We start from the raw sequence: 24,285 nt of genomic DNA on the forward strand, positions 1-24,285 counted from the left end.
CTCCATTTAACTTGTAGGCAATTTAAAAAAAACTTTACCAAGAAAACCTAGACATCTTATTTTAATCAAGGATGGGCATATAATAACCATTTCAGGTACTGTCCATATAATGATAACCCAGCAGAAATTTGTAGGTGAACCTTTAAAAAAAGTAGTTTCCAGAAATATCAGCATTCAGTGGTTCTTAAACTTGGCTCACTTTCAAACAGATCAATGTTTAAGATGCTGATTCAAAGTACTACCACTTTTGAAACAGGTTTTCAGGTTTGTTTTTATTGGTGACCTGTAACTTTCTCACTGAATACAAATGTAAAATATTCTTTTTTTTTCTCTTGAATGTTATGAAATAGTACGTAGCTTGTAGCGATATGTTCAGCAACATGAATTATAAAGCCATACTACTTTTTTTAAAATAAACTAATCATTTATGCTACCCTGGGCATTTCCTACAAGCTAATGATATTCTTTAGTTTTGATATTCTGAAATATTTTAAATAATGACTTGAGAAAGATACATCAGAAAACATTAATACTTTAATTGTGCATGTGAGTAAAGTTATACAAAATATTGTGGACTTTTACTGGCAAGTTCTTAACCTTTGGGGAGTAATGCATTGTAGATAATTTTGATGCAAAATTGGGGACTTAGGTTATTCTTAATGACTAGTTGACATAGTTCTTGTTTAAGGATTTTTATGATGAGATGTATGGGCATTTGGTTGGCAGCTAAACAGAATCCTGTTGAACCCGAATGCATGCAGTTTGCAGTTTTTTGAAAAGCATATTAGGAGTATCTTCGAACACTTAAAATGCCATATTAGAATGTTTATTTTAAATGCTTATTATCATTAATCAAACTTTTAAATAAGATAATGTTTTAACATAGATATGAATTGTTTGGAGCTAAGTTATCCCTTGCATTATAAAATGAGGCTGAAACTTTAAAATGAAATCCTCCTTTTGGTGAAAACTCACTTTGTAGTTGAAGGTAGACTCCAGGAGTTCTTTGCATAATACAACAACAGAGTATTGGTCCCTAGCATGTCTTGTATATATAAGAAAATCAGTCAATGTGAAGTTCTGTTTCAAACCTAAAATTTATGTATTTTAGAGCATTTCAAGGATGAGCTCAGAATTTAGTAATGTTTAGATCCTTTGTGGTTTGGCGTATACCTTCGCAGATAAACTGTGACTTGCCCCCCATTCCTTTCTCCTAAAGTATGAGAATAAGAAATATTCTCAAACATCAGAAATTTTAAAAATGTTAATGATTTATGGCAAAGAATAATAATTCCTGTATTTTTTTTTTCTATTCTCTCTGTAAAGAATGCACATGTGTTATGAAAGCTGATTACTTCTCTTTTGGATTCTTTTATTGAAAAAGAGCAGTTTTTAAAGCTAAACTGGAAACATAGAGCCTGAAATTTGTGCAGAGAAGAAAAAAAAGTCAGTTATTGAAGTGATTTATTACGTATTATATTAATATATACTTTTAAAAGCTCAGTCACATAGAGTGTTTAAATGATTGATTATAATTTGCAAAATTTTTAAATGACATGACTATTAAATATTTTACCAATTTTACCTTATCAGTTCACATTTGAATGTTTGAAAATTTAGTCATTGCGTTAATAATAATATTTTGGACATTACTGCTACCTGTGCCTTGAAAGTATATATTTAGTTAGATACAACAAACTGAAAAAGAATGCATTTTATATTTGTCTTACACTCTTTAGCAAAAAGTCATCAATCTCTCTTTAGTTTCTAATCCTCATTTATTTGAAGGTAATCTATCTTTTGGAGAGAGGGGTTATGTGGTAGAGAGAAGTTATATAACAGTGTGGATTAGTTAATCAAAAGTTAGATGTACTCCGAAAGCTTCGTGGAGGTTACTGTTTAATCTTTTAAAAAATATATTTATATTTCCTAAGAAAATGTCATGTTTAAGGATCCTACATTTTAAGCAAAACACGAAGAAACACTTAACTATTTGAAATTCAATTTTTTTTTTCAATTTTAAGAGGCATCTATGAGGGTTTTCCTGGCATCTTGTACATATTGAAAATACCAGGCTCTGTTTCCCTATGAGAAAAATTCTGAAATATTATTTGCAAAAATTAAATAATCTATTTTTTAGTTATTATTATTGAAAGCATTTCACAGTCTTATCAGTAAATTAAATGTATTCAATTGCAGCAGTGTTATCGCAATGACACATTTTATTTACTGTCTGGCATGTATGCTTTTCTTTGTTTTTTTCCTTTTTCTTCCCTCTTTTTGTTTCATTCCCATAGTATCAGCAATTATGTCTTGGGCATAGATCTTTTATTTTAGCCTAATAAATATCAAATTTATCCCTTCTTACTTATATGAACCTGCCAGATTTTTCCTAGTTTTTGACTAAAAAAATAGGATATGTAATTGTAATATTTAAAAGGGGGATTTAGACACTAGCAAAATGAATAAGAAACAGATCAGAATCTACATGCAGTATTTTTAGAGGGAAAGCCTTTGTTTTCATTGATTGTAGAGATGATTTTTGCTCCTAGACTTCCATAAACATTGACTGGCATCTAAATGTTTAGGATTTGCCAATCTGGCGGCCGGGCCCTGGCTTTACTACAAGTGGTGAGGTCAAGAATGGGACAAAATTAGATATGCCTTCCTTGAAATAGGGTTAAGATTATACATTGTTATAAGCATTTAGATAAACTTAACTTACTATCTAAAGGATGAGGAGCTAGGCCCGACAGTAGCAGCTGGTGTACCCTGGTGAACAGATCAAAACAGTTTTTTAATTTTTAGCAGTTTTTTTATTTCCAGTCAGAAGAACTGATACAGATAGTTTTCTCTCCCACCTTCCCAGACTTCCCATAGGATCCTGTGTATGATTCTGGTAATGGAATGCTCGAATTAAATTTCAAGTGAAATGAGGAATTTTTTTTTTTAAGGTGACCCACTGAAGTAAAGGTGTTTCCTTTTGTTTTCATTCTGTTTATATTTTGGTTTTTGTTCATTTTCCTAGGATGAATTTCATCCTTTCATCGAAGCACTTCTGCCCCACGTCCGAGCCTTTGCCTACACATGGTTCAACCTGCAGGCCCGAAAACGAAAATACTTCAAAAAACATGAAAAACGTATGTCAAAAGAAGAAGAGAGAGCCGTGAAGGACGAATTGCTAAGTGAAAAACCAGAGGTCAAGCAGAAGTGGGCATCTCGACTTCTGGCAAAGTTACGGAAAGATATCCGGCCCGAATATCGAGAGGATTTTGTTCTTACAGTTACAGGGAAAAAACCTCCATGTTGTGTTCTTTCCAACCCAGACCAGAAAGGCAAGATGCGAAGAATTGACTGCCTCCGCCAGGCAGATAAAGTCTGGAGGTTGGACCTTGTTATGGTGATTTTGTTTAAAGGTATTCCGCTGGAAAGTACTGATGGCGAGCGCCTTGTAAAGTCCCCACAATGCTCTAATCCAGGGCTCTGTGTCCAACCCCATCACATAGGGGTTTCTGTTAAGGAACTCGATTTATATTTGGCATACTTTGTGCATGCAGCAGGTAAGTGCGATGGTGAGAATTCCTTCCACTTTCTTGTGTGTTTCTCTGTCCTGATGGCCACCGCGTTAATGCTGGATCCTGCCTGAGCTCCCAAGTTGCAGGCCATGTACATGAAGCCAGTGTGGTTTCAAAGATAAACCAAAGTCTGAGGTGCCACCTTCATTCAGGTGGAAAAGCATAGCTTTGAGCGAATTCTCACTCAGTTCAGCTCGTTTGGTAAGTAGTGTTTTCAGAGGCGTTGGTAATCGGATATGTGATATGTTTAAATCACATTTTTTGATGAGGGGGTGAGAGAAGCCTCCTGAAAACCCTTTTAATATAGAGTATATTTTAACTGGCAAATGATCTAGTTTAAAAGCATTTAGTTTGGTATTGAGGCGATATTTTTAGTTGCTTTTCTGCGGGGAGTGTTTTTAATCTACTGAGGCCTCTTGAACCCCTTGCCAATTAAGAACTTGGAGGTAAGATTACTATCAAATTGCTGATCATTTATGAAGGAAAAATAATCACATTAATACGCAGACTTAGTAGCTTTGTATTTAGGAATTCTTAGTGTTGTCTCAGATAGCTAAAGGAAACAAACAAACCAGCTCTTTCAGTAATTGGATGGAGAGTTTAATATCTAAAATAACCAACCTGTATAGTGCATGAACACATTGAAAAATTGCTATTGATAATTGATATAGTGAGTTGCTTTGATTTATTATAAAATTTTAAATTTTTTTTTTTTTAAGACATGTCTTACCTGTGCATGTTTCAGTATTTAGAGTAGCATGCAGGATAAAACTATTGAGGACTGGATAAAATAATGCATTTTTACTTTGTTCCTTTCGTCTTGTTTTAGACAAAAGGTTCATTGTGCTGTGTGAACGCTCAGATCTTGTGTAACTTGTTAACTTTATATATGTACATATCGGTCTTGCTAGATTATCTTCATGGCAGTTACTTGAGCCAGATGAAAGAAAGAAGGTTGTGGAATTCTATCAGTAGGTTGTTCTGGGGTTCAAATATTTATTTATTTATTTATTACAGAGATGTTACCTGTAAAAACACTGTACTTTTCTTCAAAGCATTTTTAATTCTAAAACTGTTAGTGAGTTTTTAAAGGCATCAGATGATAGCCTGTTCTCTATTATTTTTCTCAATATATGTTTTAGAAAGAGAACTTTTGTTATCCATCTGCCCTTACATAAGAAACTGGAGAAAATTAGCTTTGCAAGCATGTCACATCATCATTTGCATTCTGTTGGCAGGGGATAGATGAGTATTTTAGAGGATGTGAGCTGTAAGTGTTTCAAATATTTGGGTTTTCGAAAATGTATACTTAATTATAAGAATTGCCTTTTGCTTTAGCCAATTCTGGGTAGCAAGAATGAAAAGTCAGCACCTTTCAAGTGACCTCTAAACAGGAATATGTATCCCTTCTTCAACCCACTCTTAACCCCATTGTTGTTCATTTGTTTTGTCTACTGAAAAAGCAAAGTTAAAATTTTTTAAAATGTGTCTGCGTATGTAAATACAGCAAGACACAAAAAAATATGGTGTTACAGGTGCTTTCAAGGAGCGCTCTTTAAAATCTTGTTTTTACCTTTTAGATATTTAGAAAAATATAACATAAATTATCATGAATAATTGGCCAACATTAAAACTCGAAGGTGCCAACAGGTGATGCAGATCATGATGTGTGCTTCCATATAAGATAACATCAAAATGAAATACCTGTCAAGTTTTTCTCGGAGTAAGCACTGTCCATTCTAAGTTTTCGACTTAAACGTTTCTCTGGATTTAAAGAAGTGCAGTCTTTTCGCTGTTCCCATGACATGCATTCTTTTTCGTCGTTGGTTTGTTACCGTGCTATTGCTTCCAATCCTTGAGCTCACACAGTTGTTGGTTGTTGCAATGCCTGAAGGGGTTATGTTGGTAAAATGACATTTAGAAGGTTACTTAGGAGAGTGAGCATCCTTATTGCTTATGAAAGATTTATTGACAGCAGCATAGATCAGACTACCTTTCGGTTTGGTTTTCCTGATGTATCCCAGAATCCCTTGTTATGCCTGAATGCCAGCCAAATGTTTGGCCATTGGTTTCCACGGGACCGCAGTAATGGCTGCTTCTCTGTGCGCGCAACAGGAAGATTGTAAAAGAAAATATTAAGGGTCTTTTGTCTGAAAATATTTCATATTTGATTTCAGAGATTGAGAGACCTGTTATTTGTGGAAGGGAAGCTGCCAATACAAATATGAGGTAGATCGGTCAACTTACATACAACTGATTTGACAAGCATCTGTTATAATACCGAAGATTTGTAAACACTAAACAATGTTTTTACCTCCTTAAAAGTTTTGAGAACTTGCCAGTATTGGCAGGAGGCAGAGACTCTGAAACGTGCTTCAAGATACATGCCAAAACCATTGTGGCCTTTTCACCTATAATATGTCTTTTCTCTCTCTTTCTTTTAAAATGTTGTATTTTTTTCCTTACCAGAGTGCCTTTTTTTCCCTAGATGGTCACAGAAATTAGATGTTCTTTTCCTTCTAAGGTTTTGTGTGTAATAATTCTTGCTTTATGTGTCCACCTTTCTTTGGTAGGAAGTTGAAATCTTAGAATATACATGTAAACACTAGAAGCAAATGCAGAATCAGTCTTTTTTTTTTTTTAAACAGAGGTGATTTATTCTAAGACTTCTTAAGATGCTAAAATATAATACATAAACTACATTTTAGTTCTTTTTTTCTAAATCCAGTGCCGTTAGAACTGTGTGAATTTTGTGGCTGATAAACAGTAACAAGTGTAATGAAATTGGAGTGATTTCATAAGCCTGAGAATTTCATCTTGTTAAAAGAAGAAAAGCATTTTATGCCCTTAATTTGGTCTCAGTTTGAGTGGTCCTTCCCCTGTATCATGTGACAACTTGGAGATATTATGGTATTGTGGCAAATGGTTTTCTTTGTGGGTGTGTAACAGTAAAGCTAATTTATGACCAGTCTTTACCAGATGATCTGTATCAGAATCTACAATATACCCGGCACGTGGCAAGGTCACAATTTAAGTTGTTAAGGTCATAACCTTAGCCACCAGGCATTTGACCTTTTAGATAAAGTTAACCTTTGTTCATTAGTAGGCACTCAACCGAGAAGTTTCTGGAGAGTTGTTTTTTTTTTTTTTTTTTTTTAACTGCTTCTGTATAACTTCTGGTAATGTAATCAGATTCTAGAAAGATTCTCAGTCAAAGTAGTTAGATTTTGTAAGAGGTTATACTTTTTAAGGACTCATTTCTTGGCTAGAGGGAGGTTGCTATATTTAGGCCATAGAATGACAGTGTCACAATTTATATTTGGTATTACCTGCTATGAGGTAGAATGGAAGCTCAGAGGCAGCTGTGTGGAGACATTTAAAAACTAAAATTAAACAAATGAATTTATGTTTAATTCAACTAACGCCTTTGCTAATTTTCAAGTGACATTAGGCCTAAAAGCTAAATCACAGTGAGCCATCTTCACTTTCTGCAGATGAGGAATTTTCTAAGATTAGAAGAATTTTTAGCAGTCTTAAAATTCACTTTGAAAGACTAGTAAGTGACCACAGTTTGTCAGGTAATCGCTTCAATTGTTGATTAGCCAGTGGCAAAACAAGTTGCTATTGTCCTAATAGCAGCAGTGTGGTGAGCACTTGTTAGTTTTAAGGTCGAAGGAGAACACATTTGACTGATTCCTTACTACACCCGTTATTACCTTTACTTAATTTTGTTTGGATCAGGAATAGCAAAGATCCTTTCAATCACTGAAGGAGCTGTTTCAGTGTCTTAGAAGCCTGGTACCTGTCCTATAAACCTGTTCAACAGTATTACTGATTACCACATTACCTGTACCATATTGTTCACTTAATTATGCTGACATGGATGCTCATTTCAAATTATTTAGATTCTGCTAGTTTTGCTCTGCTCTGCCTTATATTACTCCATTTCAGCCAAAAGAGAGCTACTCCCATTCAGGTGCATTTTAGTTTTATTTTGGCTTCATGATTGCCATTCCTTCATATAGTAATAGAGAAAGCCGTGATATGCAGATAGACCAGATGGTCATGTTGACAGATTGAGAATTCACTTCCTACTGCTTCAGAGCAGGTGTGAGATTAGGAGTGTCTGTGTAGGGGCGTGTGTGTGCTTCATGTGCATGTGTGTGCACATCCAGGCTGCACAGAGTGCTGTTTGAGCAATGGGAATGATTTCTTTTTTGAAATGCTACTATTTTAAATACAGTTTTACTGTACAGATAAGGTTTTCAGTACATATAGAATAACTATTGTAATTTTAAAAAATCACATTAGATTGTTACAGTTTATAATTTTATGCCAAATTAATTATGATAATTTCTTAAATTTTTAGGTAATTTACTACATTAGTTTGAGGCAACATTGCAGATCTAAAATATATTTAATATATTCTGTTAGCAGGTACGTGTATATGTGTTTACACTGAAGTCTAGGACTATACATTTTTGTAATTAAACTTTTTAGTAACTTAACAAACTCCCTGGTAGAAAGTTGTGCAGTTCTTGTGATTTGTAATTATTAATAAACAACGCTTGGAAAAAGAAGGAATAAGACTAATATACAGTGATATTTAAAATTAGGAGACTAAGGATCACTCTATCAAACTCTAGCTCTAAACTGAAGGTGGGTTTTGTGGCTGATGGATTTATTGAAACTTACTGATAAATGACATATTTTTGAAAATTTTAATTTATCTTTCAATTCTTCAAAAAAGATAGCAGTAGCAATCAACAAATTTGAGATAAATATGGCTTTTATATCCTTGAGTGTTTTCTGTGTAACTTGAGGATAGTAACAATATCCTTTACCTAGAATGTAGTCACAAAATCCTTCACTTAGAATGGTGGTGAAAAAGGTGGTAGTTGAAAGGCAGAGAGTGTACAGGAATAGGGAGAAATAGTTGTTCTGGAGTAAACCTTTGAATGGAAGTCAGTTCATTTATGGCTAAGCGGTTGAGTGTGTTGGTAAGAAAATTTCCCAATGTTGTTGGCTTGGATTTTTCTTGTCTTCTTTTCCACCCAGTGATGAATAGCATTAATTTAAACCTATTTAAGGCTAGTGTGGGAGAAACCACAGCCTTTGTTGTGGTCACTGCTGTATGCAGCAGGACTGGGTGTTTCACTTGGTTAAGGCCTCAAGCTGCTTCCAGAGGACTCAGAACAGTCTGTCAGCGTTTAAATCTTGCACAGAAGCAGCAACAATTCTAATTGCTCACAAATGTCAATATAGATTTTTGAAGCCAATTTTGAGGATTAAAAGAAAAAATGTAAAATGCAGATTGAGTTCAGTGAATGAGCTAAACATCGATTTATTACCATTTTAGTAATAATTTTCCCATGGTTATTTAAGGGTTAGAGCTTGCTTTTAAATATATTATAAATTGTAAATCCGTGGAGGTTGAGTAAGGGAAGGAAGAAGTCAGATGGAGGAGGATGAGAATGAATGAACCGGTAGGCTTTGTTAAAAGAAATATAAACCCTGAACTTAATCACAAATGGAGATACTATAAAAGTATTTTGGTTTATGTAATGACTGTAAAGTGATCTTGGGCAACGAGATATCAAGTGGAGAATTTTATAATTCATCTTCCCACAATTTTTTTTTTTTTTTTTTTTTTGCATAGCTTTTTTCAGACTAAGACACTATTTAGGGCTTTGGGAGTTTTTATTCAAGTTTTTAGAAAAAAAAAGTTTTGCACAAATTCTTTTTAGAATTTAGGGGTCCATTTAGAGGTGTCATTGCATACTTAAGCTCAGAAAAGGGGCCATGGAGATGTTTGTTATTTTTACTATTTTACTTTCTAAGGTGGCAGTTCAAGATTACTGTCAAGTTTTTAGCTCTTTCCCAGTAGGCAACTGTCATTATTGATCCAAACTTTTGTGTCCTGAACTTAACAGAATTCTCTAGTTGCTGCTTAGACTTAGAAATGACTTTTTTCCTAAGATTTTACTTAGAAAACAATTCCTCGTGTTCTGTTGTGATAATTCCACAGCATAAAGCATATTTTATCTAATGGAATTAGTCCTCCTATTAATGTTCTGGTTAAATAAACATGGCTTATGAAGTGAAGAAATAAGTCCCATGAATGAAAAGTTGCAGCAACTCTGAAGCAAAAGATATTGGTTGCTGTTCTGTTTGTAAAACAAGCTAAATGAGATAAAACTGAGAAAAAGAAGTTCATTTGTTTTATGTATTTTGGCAAATCATTTCTTGTTTTAGGGTTAGCAACATTCTAAAGAAGACTAACCCTAAAACAAGAAATGATGAGAATAATTGTAATAACTAGAGATTGAAGTGGAATAACTGTAATGTTCTTTGAGGACTTTAAACTTACTTCTTTTCGTGTCTTTCAAATGCTTTCCCAGTGGTAGATATTTTGGACCTAGATCAATTGGGAATAGAAAAGGAGATGGACGGAAGGAAGGGAAATAACTTTTATTGAATGTCTGCTCTGCAGCAGGCATTATAGTGAGGTTTGTCATAGTCATATTTTGTAGCTTGCTCTCTCTCTTTCTTTCGTAGCAATATTATGAATTAGTAATGCACTCTTCATTTAAACAGATGAGGATAGAATCTTCGGAGTGGCCAGGTTACTTGTCCAGAGCAAGATTCAAACCCAGGTCTTGTGATTTCAAATCTTATGCACTTAAAAGATTCAAATCCATTTTATATCCTTCTTTGCATCTTACTGTCTAGGGTTGGATGGCATTTAAATGGTATCACACACCTGTCTTGAATCAAAGGGAAAATAAAAAGTAAAAATCCAAACCCCTCCCATGGAGGTATTTCACTATCAAGTTCAGATGTTAGCCACCGAATGAGGCCACACTTGATAGAAAAATGATGTTATACTTGTCAGTGTTAGCATCAAAATCTGAAATAATTTGTTCTTTCTTGTTTTTATAATGTTGAAGTTCAGCTAATAGAAGCATTATGACACAGATTTAAGATTTTTGTTGTTAAGACAAAGTTAGATTAATTGGTTCTGGATGCTTAGAGAAACCTTTGTGTATTAAACTAAGCATTATTTTAAAAACTAAATTGAATGTAATTTTTTACTATGCAGATTTTTGTACATAGTTTTTTATGCACAAGACATATATATAGGTGTAACTTCCCCTATACATTATATATTTATATTTATATATATATTTATATATATAGAAATATATATATATTTATATTTATAACTTCCCCTAATGATTAGATTTTAAAATGTAGAATTTACTTTGCTCTGAAAAAATCCTTTGGTTATGACTGTGTGCATAATTATTTAAAGCAAAACTCATGTTTGAGAAAAGAATGAAATTTTATTTGTTTAAAATTAAAATAGGAAAAAAATTAAAAATGGACATGTTTCATTTTCATGCCCTTAAGTTAGTGAGCCTTTTTGTTTTTTTTTTTTTTTTTTGGTTTTTGTTTGTTTTTTTGAGATGGAGTTTCGCTCTTGTTGCCCAGGCTGGAGTGCAATGGCGCAATCTCAGCTCACTGCAACCTCCGCCTCCCGGGTTCAAGCAATTCTCCTGCCTCAGCCTCCCAAGTAGCTGGGATTACAGGCATGTGCCACCATGCCCGGCCAATTTTGTATTTTTAGTAGAGATGAGTGTCTCCATCTTGGTTAGGCTGGTCTCGAACTCCCGACCTCAGGTGATCCACCTGCCTCAGCCTCCCAGTGTTGGGATTATAGGCAGGAGCCACCACGCCTGGCTGTGAGCTTTGTTTTTAACTCTTTAAACTTAGACAAGATTAGTTCTTAATGACTTCAGTGCAAAAACTTAAAGCCTCACTCAACATAATTTTTATAGTTGTAAATAGAGAAAGATGACAATAAGTATAATTTATACTATATTCATGATGCATATTAATTTTTCTAAGGTTTAATTTAAAAATAAGCTGGTGAACTGAACTTACAGCAAAGAAAATAGAAAAAGAACTTTCTTTGTAAGAAATATTAAGGAATCTTAAAGTTAGGGTTGTGTATCATCAGCTATGCTAGAAAAGGAAAACTGTGAGGCATGTGAAGAAAAGTGATTAAATTGGTTAGAAAAATAGAGCTCATATCCCATTGTCAACTGTATTTAGTTCTATACTGTCTGTATTTTTATGTCTCTGGCCAGTGCATATGGTGGTCCCACATAACTTGTGAGTTTCCAGACACAGGCAATTCCCAGAGCATGTGTATTTATATAAAAATTTTAATGGCTAATGCTGCGGTGCTCTACAGGTTAAAAAAAAGTGAGGTGAAATTAAAAAATGTAAAAAATACTGTACTATTTAAAAATTTGGATGTCTATGCAGCAGCTGCCATTTTCAGGCTGTTGTCTTTGTTGCTATGGTTTGATTTTATTTCCTTTTGTAATTTTGCCAGCCAGTGATTGGGTAACGCATTGCATTCATGCTGTTGGAGAAGATATATCTGTGGTGAGTCATATAGCTTGATCTGAGTAGTAATTTTTAGTAGGGAAAGGTATTTGTCAGTGGGAAATAGGAACTGTAGTGTTACATTATCAATTTCCATTTACTTTTCAAATTTGGATACATATTACTTAATATCAGAAATTCAGAACCATCTCTTTTGCATTGATATGTGTTTTCCTCTCTACTTTTCTCCTGTTGGATGCACTTACAATTCTGTGTAGTTTAATCTTAAAGGGATTAGTTATTTAATTTTAAGCTCCTACATAAAATGAATATTGTACATACAGGATCCCATCATTGTCACTTTCAAATATTCCATTGCCTTTCAAAGGAGCTGACATGACAAGTCCTTAGGTTGACAAATTCTCATCAACTTTTGTGAAAATGTTGGCTGCGGAAGGAGTAAAGTCAAAGGAGGGCCATAGACAGATGGCTTTCAGTGTTGAGATGACATCAAGCCCTTCTTCGTGGCATTTTTTAACATTCCAAATGAATGAGGGATGGAGATGCTTAAAGAGCTCACTATAGAATGAGTAATTAAGATATTGTGTATCTGCATGTAAACTCCTGTTGCATACTATTAAACAGAGTTGTGTGCAGGCTCAGATATCATAGCAGATTAGCAGTGACAGTTGTAAATATCTTTTATGCTAAATGTAATTCATAAATAATGTTACATATTAAAATGCTGCTGATGGAAAACTGTACCTGAGAACATATTTTCAACATTAGGTAATTGAGAACTAATGACAAGTGGGTTACCAGCATTTGAAATGAAGCAAAGATTCTAGATAAGAACTTGGCAAAAGCTTATTTGCATAAGAAAGTTTGCATCTTTGTATGACTATGAGAAGATTTTTAGATGGATGCACAACATATAAAAAAATTACTAAGTTACTAAAGTTTCTGATGGATTCATTTAGTTGGCTTTCCTCCCCTCTTCTTTCAAATGGTAGAGGTTCTCTTTTGGAGAGTAGTTTCAAGTAACTTCTAAGAATGAAGTCTTTGTAACGATGCTGTTCAACAGCATAACTATTGTTGTGCATTCCTGTCAGGGAAAGATAGTCATTGCAATACTTTTATTGTATGGTCTCTTAATATGTGACAAGGACTTTTATTAAGAATTCTTTTTTTTAACATACTTTTAGAAGTCTCTTCTCACATTCAATCAGTGACTACAGTTTTTAAAAAATATTTAAATGAACTTTTATTGATTTTTTTTTAGCTTACATACTATATAGGCAAAAATCTTATCTTTAAAAAAGGTTTCAGAATTAATCTATTTTAGAGTTTCAGTAAGCTGAAGTAAGAATAAAAGTATAAGACTATATAGGCTATATATATATCCTATAAGAATAAAAATTAACAAAATGCCATCTCATTGGATATATCCTATGTGTGTGTGTGTGTGTGTGTGTGTGTGTGTGTGTGTGTGTGTAGGATATATATCCATATATATACACACATATATATAGGAGATATATATATACACACATACATATATACAGTTCTATATATATGTAATTGTATATATACATATACAGTTCTTTGGAGAATGAGGATACTGGAGTCCAAAATGTTATGGTTGAAGAAGTAATTGTTCCAAAGATATTTGCCCCTGGCCCCAGAAAAGATGACAGACATGCAAAATGGATAAATGTAATCCTTTGTACTTTTACCACCTACATTTTTAAACTACAGTGACTCTGATTTCTCTAGAAAGGTCAGAGGTTTCAGACAGAAAGCTTTGTAATTCTTCAAAGAAAGACATTTTCAGTTTGGCTTTATAAAGACTGATTATGCATAGCTTTTTACTTTATGTGCAGTTGAATCTTGGAGGTGCTGGAGTGGGGTGGGGACGATGAATAAATGAAGCTATGTTTTGAGGCAGCCGAATGGGAGGGAAACAGACAGACTGGAGAGGAACACAGATTCATATTTTTGGGCTTTTTACTACCAAGTCACCCAGTCCAAAGGTCAGGAGAGAGCAGCTTTAACCATTCATTTTGCTTTGTAATAAAGCATTTGATTACCAACTCTTTAAACACTTGGCAATTCAAGGAGGTTGCCTATCTGGGTATCATTTCTAAGGATTGGCTTTGTTCAATTTTCTAAATTGTGGATATGAATTTCTTTGGGTTTGCATGACTTTCTCTTTTTTTTGTTGTTGTTCTTTTCGACTTTTCCAAGCTTTGGAGAATTTTTCATGTTGGGTGATGGTGGGTGAGTAGGATTGTAGATAATCTTTGTTGTGGCTCACTCCTGTTATCTGGGAAATAGACGTTCAGAGAGCATCTCACTTGAGGCCACACCAACAGTAAGTGGCAAAGCCAGCATTTAAGCCAACTCCCTTAGACCCCAGACTTGTGCTCTTAAACTACAATATTTAAATTATCTTTTCTTATACATGTTTAAACTAGCCCTTGATATAAACTTCAAATTTTAGGTAGTGGAGCTTTTATGGTTGCTTTTGTAAAAGCAATGAGGATACAGCCAGAGGTTGAGTAACTTTGTCCAGGGTTATATGGTTCAGAAGTGATTAGGATTAGTAACGAGGCCAGACCCTTCTATGGCCTGTTTTTATCTCTGAGATGTTCCCCAGTATGTTAGACTTGAAACTGCTTCTGAATTTATGGATGGAGTAAAAAATATTCTGTGAATTTATGGATGGAATAAAAATATCATTATGAAGCTGAAAGCCATTGTTTTCTCTGTTTAGAAAGTAGTTGAAAAAGTAGTGAGAAACTCCAGCTTTTTCTCTTCTGGTATCAGTTTCAGCTTCCTATCTTGAAGGAAACCTTAAGGCCCAAACCTTTATTTTACATTTGAGGATTCTAAGTCCATGCATCCCAGGAGCTATGGTGGTGGGAACTCCTTGTGTGAGTTGGAGAGCAGTTACAGACTGTTATTGTTTCCATCAGGGCGGATGCTCTTCGGGTGTTGTTGACATAGGAGATCTGTTTTGGTTACCTTTATTGACAAGCTCCACCATGTGATTGGGAGTTCAGTTCAGCAGACACGTTTTGAGTACTTCTTAGGCACCGTGATAGATTCCAGAGATGCAAAACTGAAGAAAGTACCTTGAGACAAGTCAGTGCCATCTCAGATATAATTTCCTCAGAAATCAAGATTTTAGAGCCTTTGATGTTTTTAAATTAGGGTGCTTTTTTTTTAACTAATAGCCTATATGAAGTTTTTAAAACTTAAAAAAAAATTATTATTATTATTATTTTGAGACACAGTCTTGCTCTGTTACCTAGGCTGGAGTGCAATGGTGCAGTCACAGCTCACGGCAGCCTCAAACTTCTGGGTTCACACAATCCTCCTACTTCAGCCTCCTAAGTAGCTGGCACTACAGGTATATGCCACCACTCTGAGCTAACTTAAAAAAAATATTTTGTGGAGACGCAGTCTCACTCTGTTGCCCAGGCTGGTCACTGAACTCTTAGCTACCAGTGGTCCTCCCGCCTCAGCCTCTCAAAGTGCTGAGATTATGAGCGTGATCTGCTGAATCTGGCCTATGTGAAGTTTTAAACATTTGTAGAACCAGTTGTTGACATTGCTTTTTTTGTTTTTTACCATAAAATTGTGTATGTTAAGGAATTCTATCATTTGACTGTACTTCTATTATGTTAAATTTTTTTGTTTTCTTATATGAAAAAGATTTTTGTAAATGTAAATTTGCCACTGTAACATGTTTTCTCTAAAGAAAGCTGGTGGTGGATAGAAAAGTTCAGTTTTTTTTAAAAGGACATCCTTCTAGTAACGCTCAAATAGAAAACAGTGTTATAGGAAAACGAAACAGCAGGAGAGTGAGAGAGTAGAAAACAGAAAGGAAGGGAAGGCCTTGGAGAGCGGGCGGTAGTGAATTCATTTAGCAGTTCCTGCAATATATCCAAGTCCCAGTAGTGTCGCCACCTAAATTCCCTATTTTGCTCCCTCTTGGAAAAAAGTTAGCAGTCACGAGACTTTTACACTGAAGTGGATTTTAAGTTGTCAGAAGTCTCAAGCTGATTTGCCTTTTTTTCCCTCTCTCTCTTATTAAAAGGAAACCGATACGTATTACATTCAGACAGAAAGCATGTAAGAGGTCTTTTGAGTGTGAGCGTGTGTTAGCGTATTAGTGGGACAATGTGTATGGATGGTGATAATAAAGATGCGAGAACTATTGCTTGGCAGGTAAATGAAGTAACAACAAGAAAAATCTGGTGGCCCAGTGTATATTGGATTTGTTGTTACTGTTCTCTGTTATATCTGCTGGTTGTTTAATCTGAAAGTGAAATCTGTTTCTCCATCCATTAATATGTGTGCTTTTCTTTGTATGGAGCACAGAACAAATGATTTGTTCCATAATTATTTTTAAAAAGCAGAAAATGTGTTTGTAACATTTAAGAAATGGCAGGGGATTGTCATAGAAACTCATTCTGAACACTGTAAATAAAAATGGTTGGAGATTAGTCACAGTGACATGTAGGGCATCATGAAATTCAAGACAGATTTCTTTGTTTAACAGTCAGTAAAAGAAATGAAGCAAACTTGATATAGTTCATGGGCTATTAGCAGTTCAGTTCCTCCAGAGAAAGAGAAAACCACATTGTCTTCATATTAAATAACCCATCTGTATACAAATATCACAATTTACTTGATGATTTTAGCAATATTTGATATTTCCTTTCAGAGTGTCTTATTTCCAAATAATGAAAGCTTAAAAAGTTTGAAAATTTCTCTGTTTTTGCTACTAAGTCTTTAGAGTCATGTCCTTCCTTTTCCTCTTCCACTATCTTATTTTTTGGTAATCTTGAATAGCATTTTTAAACTTCTAGCTTTATTCTGTTTCCTTTAGTTTTCCATTTCTTCATATGATTTGAATAAAACTGAACACATTAATGATAAATAGGCTTCAGTAATACTATATATTCTTAAATATCTATTTCTAGGTTAGAGTTACGAGTCTGCAGTATTGCCATTAACATCTTTTTCTGTTTTTAAATCCATTTTTTAGAAGGAAATTGTTTCAGAGTATTTTCATTCTCCAACTCTGTCCAACATCTGGAAGAACGATTGCTTGTCTTTAAATTTGGAATTAATCCCCAATTGCATATTCCCACTAGGCTGATGTTTCAGTAAATTCTATATCAGCCTCAGACCTTTGATTCCTTGAGCTTTTAGAGGCAGAAGCTAAAGTCTGAGAGGGTGTTTCAAGACTTAGGAAACTTATTGTTGTGGAATGACTTGTGCATCTGACAAGACCCCTTTGATAATGCTTTGTGTTACTGCATGTTCTTATTTGTAATCAAAAACAGTAGGTACCATATTTCAATAAGGGTAAGTGTATTTAGACAAATGTGGCCTGATTAAAGTGGATAAATTACCTTTTGGGGTTGAGTTAACCAGTGAACACAACTGACCTTGAAACTGGTGGGAGTGTGTGCAGAGACACTTAGGAAAATGTTGGTGCGTGGAACATACGGAACCATCCTGTCTTCCTGCCTGTGTAGACAGGTTCTATTGTAGTACAGGTATATGCATGCAGATTTTTTTTTTATTATTCCTTGTAGTATTCCTTCTACTTGGGATGTCCTCACCCACCTTTACTTGGCTAACATTATTTATACTTGAAGGCTCAGCTGTAACATCATTTCCTCAAGGAAGCTTTATTTTCCCGGTAAGGTTGGGCTAAGGGTTCCTTCCCTGCATGCCCACAGCATCCATTAGCAGTATATTAGTACTTGCTATTAGCACTTCCTTTATCACAATAAAACTATTTGTTTACATCTGTCTTCTAAGTTGGGCTGTGATTTCTTTCTGACTGGGTTGTATTCAGTGTTTTTGTACTCCACGTAGGGTTGCATAGGACCTGACACGTAACTGTGCACTCAGTATCTTTGTTTAGCTGGTGACTAGTTGGGAAATCTGGATTGAACAAAATGGGAGCTTGAGAGCTTATAATATGAATTTTAAAACTAGGTAACATACAAAACAGTTTTTGGGCATTTACCTTAGGACTGAATTTAAGCCTATTTTTCATGGAATGATTTTCCTTTCTCACCCTACCGTGTCAATTGATTTCTGTTTCTTCACCCAAATCCATAGTTTCATATTAACCCAAAGGAGTTATTGACTTGTAAGTAATTATAATTCTGAAAATAAAGGTCTGATGATGCTAGACAATTGATGATGCTAACCCATTTAGGCCCTTTGTTTTCCCCTTTAAGATCCTGGTCTTGACTTTTGATTTTTTTATCTAGGAAAGATGCTTTGGTGATGAGGAGTAATACAGTAACTACTCTAGCTTATTTGTGAGGAAATAATCTTTATACCAACAATAATGTATCAAGTGCCTACTATGTGCTAGGTTCCCTGCTAGGGGAGGAAATAAAGGATTTCAATTTAATGCTATTGCATTTTTAAAGAGCACAATTTTGATTAAAAATGAACCCATTCTCTTCAGAGTGGACACTGACATTTTCTGTTGGTTTTGAATCACATACTGTCTTGCTCTGCAGGGAAAGGGCCTGTCAGTCATGTCTTTATCTCTCTTGAGCATTTGTACGTTGTGTGTCTGTCCTCACTTAACAGGATGTTTTTGGCATGGTTACTTAATCCTAAGTTTTGAGAGGCATAGGAAGTAATAGAAAAGTTAAAGATGAGAATTAAGGTGTTGAGCCCAGTTATATATAGTGAAGTCAGACGTTTCCCTTGCTATCCAATGCTTTACTCTCATTAAAACTGTTAGACCAATTTCATTAGACCAAAATGCACCCGCATATGTAAATCTTCTTTGTTTAATTGGAGACCTATTGATTGTAGGTAACATAAGCCTCTCTAAGGGAAACAGAACCCAACTAAAGATAAGAGTTTCTTCCCCCTCAACACATACAGCATTCATGATTTTATTTCTCTAGGCGTGTTCATTATCAAAACCATGCCATTGCAGACTTTCCCATAAAGTGTTCCTGTCTGGCCCTGTTTTTATATCTAAAAGCTTCTACTGGTTTCAGCAAGAGATAATGAAAACATTTTGATAGAATATATCTTTCTTTTTTTAAAACTAAGACCTTAAAATTAGTGAGAAACAAAAACTTACAAAATCATATGACAATTGATTGCTTTAAAGAGGCTGAAAATAATTGTCTTCTTTTGTGCTTTTGTAGAATGCTGAAAGAAACCAAATTCTGCTCTTTGGTGAGCAATCACCAAAAATATTGCAGTGGGGAATGAAAAATAGAATGGATTAAAAAAAAAACAACTTACATTCGAATTAGGTCTCAATGCTGCAGAGAAGATAGTGTACTAGTGCACTCTCCAATGTGGTATAAGGCATAGAATTTTCCCACTGTGCTTCCAAGGATTGGGTCATTGTATTATTACTGTTTAATAATAGGGGATTGTGTGTGTTTTCTTGTATATCTTCTTGCAATTCCATGTTTCTGAAGTGTGAGATTCAGATAAAGGTCGATGTATGGTTAGCCGTTTATAAAGTGTTAAGAATCTCATGAAGGAGAAATGCAATTTAGATGTAGATTTTTGTACAGTAACTCAAATTATCTTTAAATGACAAAAACTAGGTAAGTATTGAGGAGGTAAATATCTCCATTTTTCATTTCTTAACATTACACTAAAATATGTTTAATATTTAGAATTTGAATTAGGAAGAACTTTAACTTTTTTATTCCTTAGGGTATTACTGATCTCTAAACAAGATGTTTAATTAGCAGAATTATCATATCTTAGATAAAATTGGTTATTTTAAACTTAATCATGTAGTTGATGCTGCAGAAGTGAATTCATGGCCTTTCTTGTGGTGGTCATCTTTTTCTTGTTTGCTGTTACTAGTTCAACACATTTCAGGTCGTGAGGAGTGCATGTTTAGATGGGAACATATTGGAGAGATATTAATTGATAGAGAGTAACTTTATATAAGGGAGCATAATGCTTATCGGTGAAACGCTAACTCATTTAATTATTACTTAATTCTCTGACTATATTTTTATATCTGAGAGAAGATGATCATTTCTACTATGGCAAAGTGTGGATGGATGGATATTGCTATTGCCATTTCTTGACTTAGCACACCTAGGAAGGCATTTTGAAATATACTTTTTTTAAAGAATTGCGTATCTATGCACCTACAACAGTGGGTGTGCTGAAATTCTGACTCGGGTTGTGGTGAAAGAATTCCCTGATTAAATTAAATTTCATCCTTGACTGTCTCGTGCCACTCATGTTCACTTGGTTAAAAAAAAATTCTTTTTTGGAGGTTATTTGTAGAATCTCAGTTCTGTAACCAGATACTGAATATTACCACTGGAGGGGGAAGCTTTGAACTCATTTATCACCCTTCTTCTGCCAAACCACAAAAATCCTCTTTCTCTTTCTCTATCTCTGTGTGTGTCTCTCACTCATCTGTTTATGTATCTGTCTATCTCTTATTGATTTATTCATATATATTTCTTCATATGTATTTATTTCATCATATATATGATATGTAACACTTTATATTTACAGCATATATATTACATCACAGCTATTTACAGCAAACCTGGATTATCCTTTCTTAGCCCCTTCTCAGGAATAAAAGTTTATTTTAAATCAGACATAAACAGAACATAAAATGGAGTATTAAAAGACTAGATAATGTGTTTTAAGTCAGACATTTGGATAGCTGCTGTTTGAGTTTGTCCATGCTGGAGTTACTGCCTCCTCACTGCATGGAGAGCTGAGATTAGATTCTAACTGCAGATTATTCACATTAGTCAAGTAAAAAAGAATGGCATTTCCCCCCAAATTTTACTATTATTGTATTTTCTTGGGGAAAAAGATAATGTTAGTAAAATAATTCAAAATAGAAATCCAAATGTATTTCTTTTAAACTTTTCAAACCTGTTTCTAAAAAGCTTTAGAATATTGTGGAATTTTTTTTTATTATAAGAAACATTACTGCTTTAATTTCTTATTCATTTTCACTTTATTTATTTATTACTTATTTTTATTTATTTATTTTTGAGACAGAGTTTTGCTCTTGTTGCCCAGGCTGGAGTGCAATGGTGTGATCTTGGCTCACCACTCCTTCTGCCTCCCAGGTTCAAGCACTTCTCCTATCTCAGCCTACCGAGTAGCTGGGATTACAGGCCTGTGCCACCATGCCTGGATAATTTTGTATTTTTAGTAGAGATGGGGTTTCTCCATGTTGGTCAGTCTTGTATTGAACTCCTGACCTCAGGTGATCTGCCCCCCTTAGCCTCCCAAAGTGCTGGGATTACAGGCGTGAGCCACCACGCCCGGCTATTTTCACTTTAATTTTAATGTAAATATATATGCAACTTACAACACATAGTATGAACTGAAGATTTGTGGACTTACCATCCCACCAAAGAAAGATAACAATCAATACCTTTCATTTACTTGTGTGTTCTTTTCCTCTCTCATTACCCTGGAATTCCTCCCATTATCCTGAATTTTGTGCTTATAATTCCCTTCCTTTAAACAAATGATTTATCACACATATGTACTAAATATATTGTTTGGTTTTGCTTGTTTTTTTTTTAAGTTTTAAAAATATGTATACACACACACATATACATATACATGCATATTTATAAAAATACATATACACATACGCTTCTGGGAATTGCTTTTGTTCACTAGAGAATATGTTTATAAGGTAGTATATACTATAATTTATTATTTTTTCTTGTACAATATTCTATTATGTGATGGATTTATAGAATGTTTCCAGTTTCTTGCTCATAGCAAGTGCTATGAATTGTAACATGTCTTCTAGAGCACGTGTGTAAAATTTCTTTATGGTATGTGCCTAGGACTTAAATTGTTGAATAACAGGGCATGTAAATGTTAAGGTTTTTTTAAGAAAAGATAGTGATGTTTTATCTTACTAACTAGTTATGCCTGTTTATACGTTCACTCGCAGTAGCAGTGTACAAAAAATTCTGTTGATCTGCAGTCCCTCCAGAATTTGCCACTGCCAGATTTTTACTTTTTGCCAATCTTGAGGCTAAAAAAATAGTATTTCATTGTGGTTATAATTTGCATTTATAATTTGATTACTAATGAGACTAAACATCTTTTTGTATATGAGCCCCTTTCCTCTTCTGTGAAATAAATGTTTTTGTCATTTATTCATTTTTTTCTATTTTATTGCTTAGAGTTTTCTTATTGGTTAATAGGAGTTCTTTATAGATTCTGCATTCTAATTCCTTGCCAGTGTATGTTTGCCAATATTTTTTCATAGTTTCTGGCTTGTTTTAAAATTTTCCTCATGTTATCTTTGATGAACAAAAATTCTTAATTTTAATACAGTAAAATTTATCAAGTCTTTATTTTATCATTATTTTTTATCTTATTGAAGATACCCTTTTTTACTCTAAGTTTAGAAATACATAGTATTTTTTGTACATCTTTTAAGTGTTCATCTCACATTAGGTTTATATTCTCTCTGGAATTTGTGTATGGTGTGAGTTAGGGATCCAAATTCATTTTATTTTGTATGAATGAACAGTTTTCACTTTATCATTTATTGAATACTTTCCCTATTCCTCAAATAATATAAAATGATACCTCTGTCATTTATTTTTTATATTTGTGTACATCTGTTTCTGGATTCCTTGCTCTGTTACACTGATCAGTTTGTCTACCCTATACTAGCACCACATTTTTCACTTACTGAGACCTTACAGTGAGTCTTGATATGTGATAAAGCAAAATTTCACACTTCTTTTTTTTTTTTTTGAGACAGAGTCTTACTCTGTCACCAGGCACCAGGCTGGAGTGCAGTGGCACCATCTCAGCTTATTGCAGCCTCTACCTCCTGGGTTCAACCAATTCTCCTGCCTCAGCCTCCCGAGTAGCTGGGACTACAGGCACGCGTCACCACACCAAGCTAATTTTTGTATTTTTAGTAGAGACTGGGTTTCACCATTTTGGCCAGGATGATCTTGATCTCTTGACCTCGTGATCTGACCACCTCAACCTCCCAAAGTGCTGGGATTACAGGTGTGAGCCACCACACCTGACCCATACCTCTTTTTAAAATAAATGTTTTTAGTTATTCTTGACCCCTCACTATTTCATATATTTTATGGTACTACTTTGTCAAGTTTTGTAAAACATCCTATTGGGACTTTGTTTAGAAATACATTGAATCTACAGATAAAGGAAATTGACATCTTTTTTAAACTATCAAATATTACTGTCTATGAACATGGTATGTCTCTTTGGTTACACTGAATTTTACTTTTCACGCTTTGAACACTTTTGTGAAGCTGCTTTTGTAAATTGTATTTTTAAAATTATATTTCTAACTCTAGTTTCTAGTATAGAAATAGAGTTACTTGTTGTATAGTGATTTTGTATTCAGCCATATTTACATATTTTAGCCAATAATGTGTTGGTAAATTCTTTTCTGTTTACTATTTCAATAATCATATCAATTACAAACAATGAGAAAGATGTGTATTTCTATTATCTGTGCTTTTATCTTCCTTACCCTTCTCACTGCACTAAGATCTGCAATTTGGTGTTAAATTAACCTGTGATAGTGGGCATTCTTGATTTTTTTAATTGATTTCCTATTTATTTTTAATCACTGAATAAATCAGAGTTAATGCCTTAATATTTAAATATTACTTTTGCTGATCATATTTTAATCAGAGAAAGGACAAGACCCTACCTAGTTTTGTTAACTTTCCTCTTATTTTAAAAAATTTTATGGTTTGGCATGTTACCGTTAATTGAAATCTCAGATTCTCCTTACAGATTACATTATGCCAAGTGGTATAGTATCTATTAATTAGTGGGTAAACAGTGTTTTTAAAGAATGCAGTCATCTAAAATTTCAAAATATAAGTCTCATTTGTATGAACTAATTATTTTAGGTATTTCAGGGAAAAGAAGTACCATATTTTAAACTGATGAGATTTTTTGTTACTCTGTTGTGTGGATCAGCCTCTTATAATTTGATTTGAGCTCTAGAACCCTTAAGTAGCACTTTTTTTACAATTTAAAATGTGTGGTTTGGATGGGTTTACTTTTTCCTCATGCAATTTTTGTTAAGACTTGAATAGATTACTCTTCTAATCTTGTGAGCAGACTGCAGGAAGACAACTATTAAAAGTAGAAAGCTATTAAGCAGTCAGGGGTTTATTATGCTTTAGTGTTTTGTTTAAGTCTGTTCTTAATTGGTTGATTAATGTACGAGAAGTCCTTTTCCCCCCTCCATCTCTACAGATGGCAAATG

At 34.1% G+C, this 24,285-nt stretch overlaps 1 protein-coding gene across 5 annotated transcripts in view; it reads left to right on the forward strand.

Moving 5' to 3' along the window:
- The window catches only part of NFIA (nuclear factor I A), a 389,302-nt gene that overhangs the window by 7,915 nt on the left and 357,102 nt on the right, over nucleotides 1-24,285 (forward strand). For 4 of the 5 annotated variants that reach the window (XM_012442494.2, XM_012442496.3, XM_012442491.3 and 1 more), the window contains exon 2: nucleotides 3,029-3,560. In XM_012442494.2, coding sequence (XP_012297917.1) covers nucleotides 3,029-3,560 — 532 coding nt within the window. Of the gene's footprint in view, nucleotides 1-2,793; nucleotides 2,900-3,028; nucleotides 3,561-24,285 lie in introns of those variants that run through there. The other variant, XM_012442493.3, reaches the window with a different exon arrangement.

This window comes from Aotus nancymaae, unplaced genomic scaffold (genome assembly GCF_030222135.1).
Source record: "Aotus nancymaae isolate 86718 unplaced genomic scaffold, 86718_ANA_hifiasm-v0.15.2.pri h1tg000007l, whole genome shotgun sequence".
Taxonomy (NCBI): Eukaryota; Metazoa; Chordata; class Mammalia; order Primates; family Aotidae; genus Aotus; species Aotus nancymaae.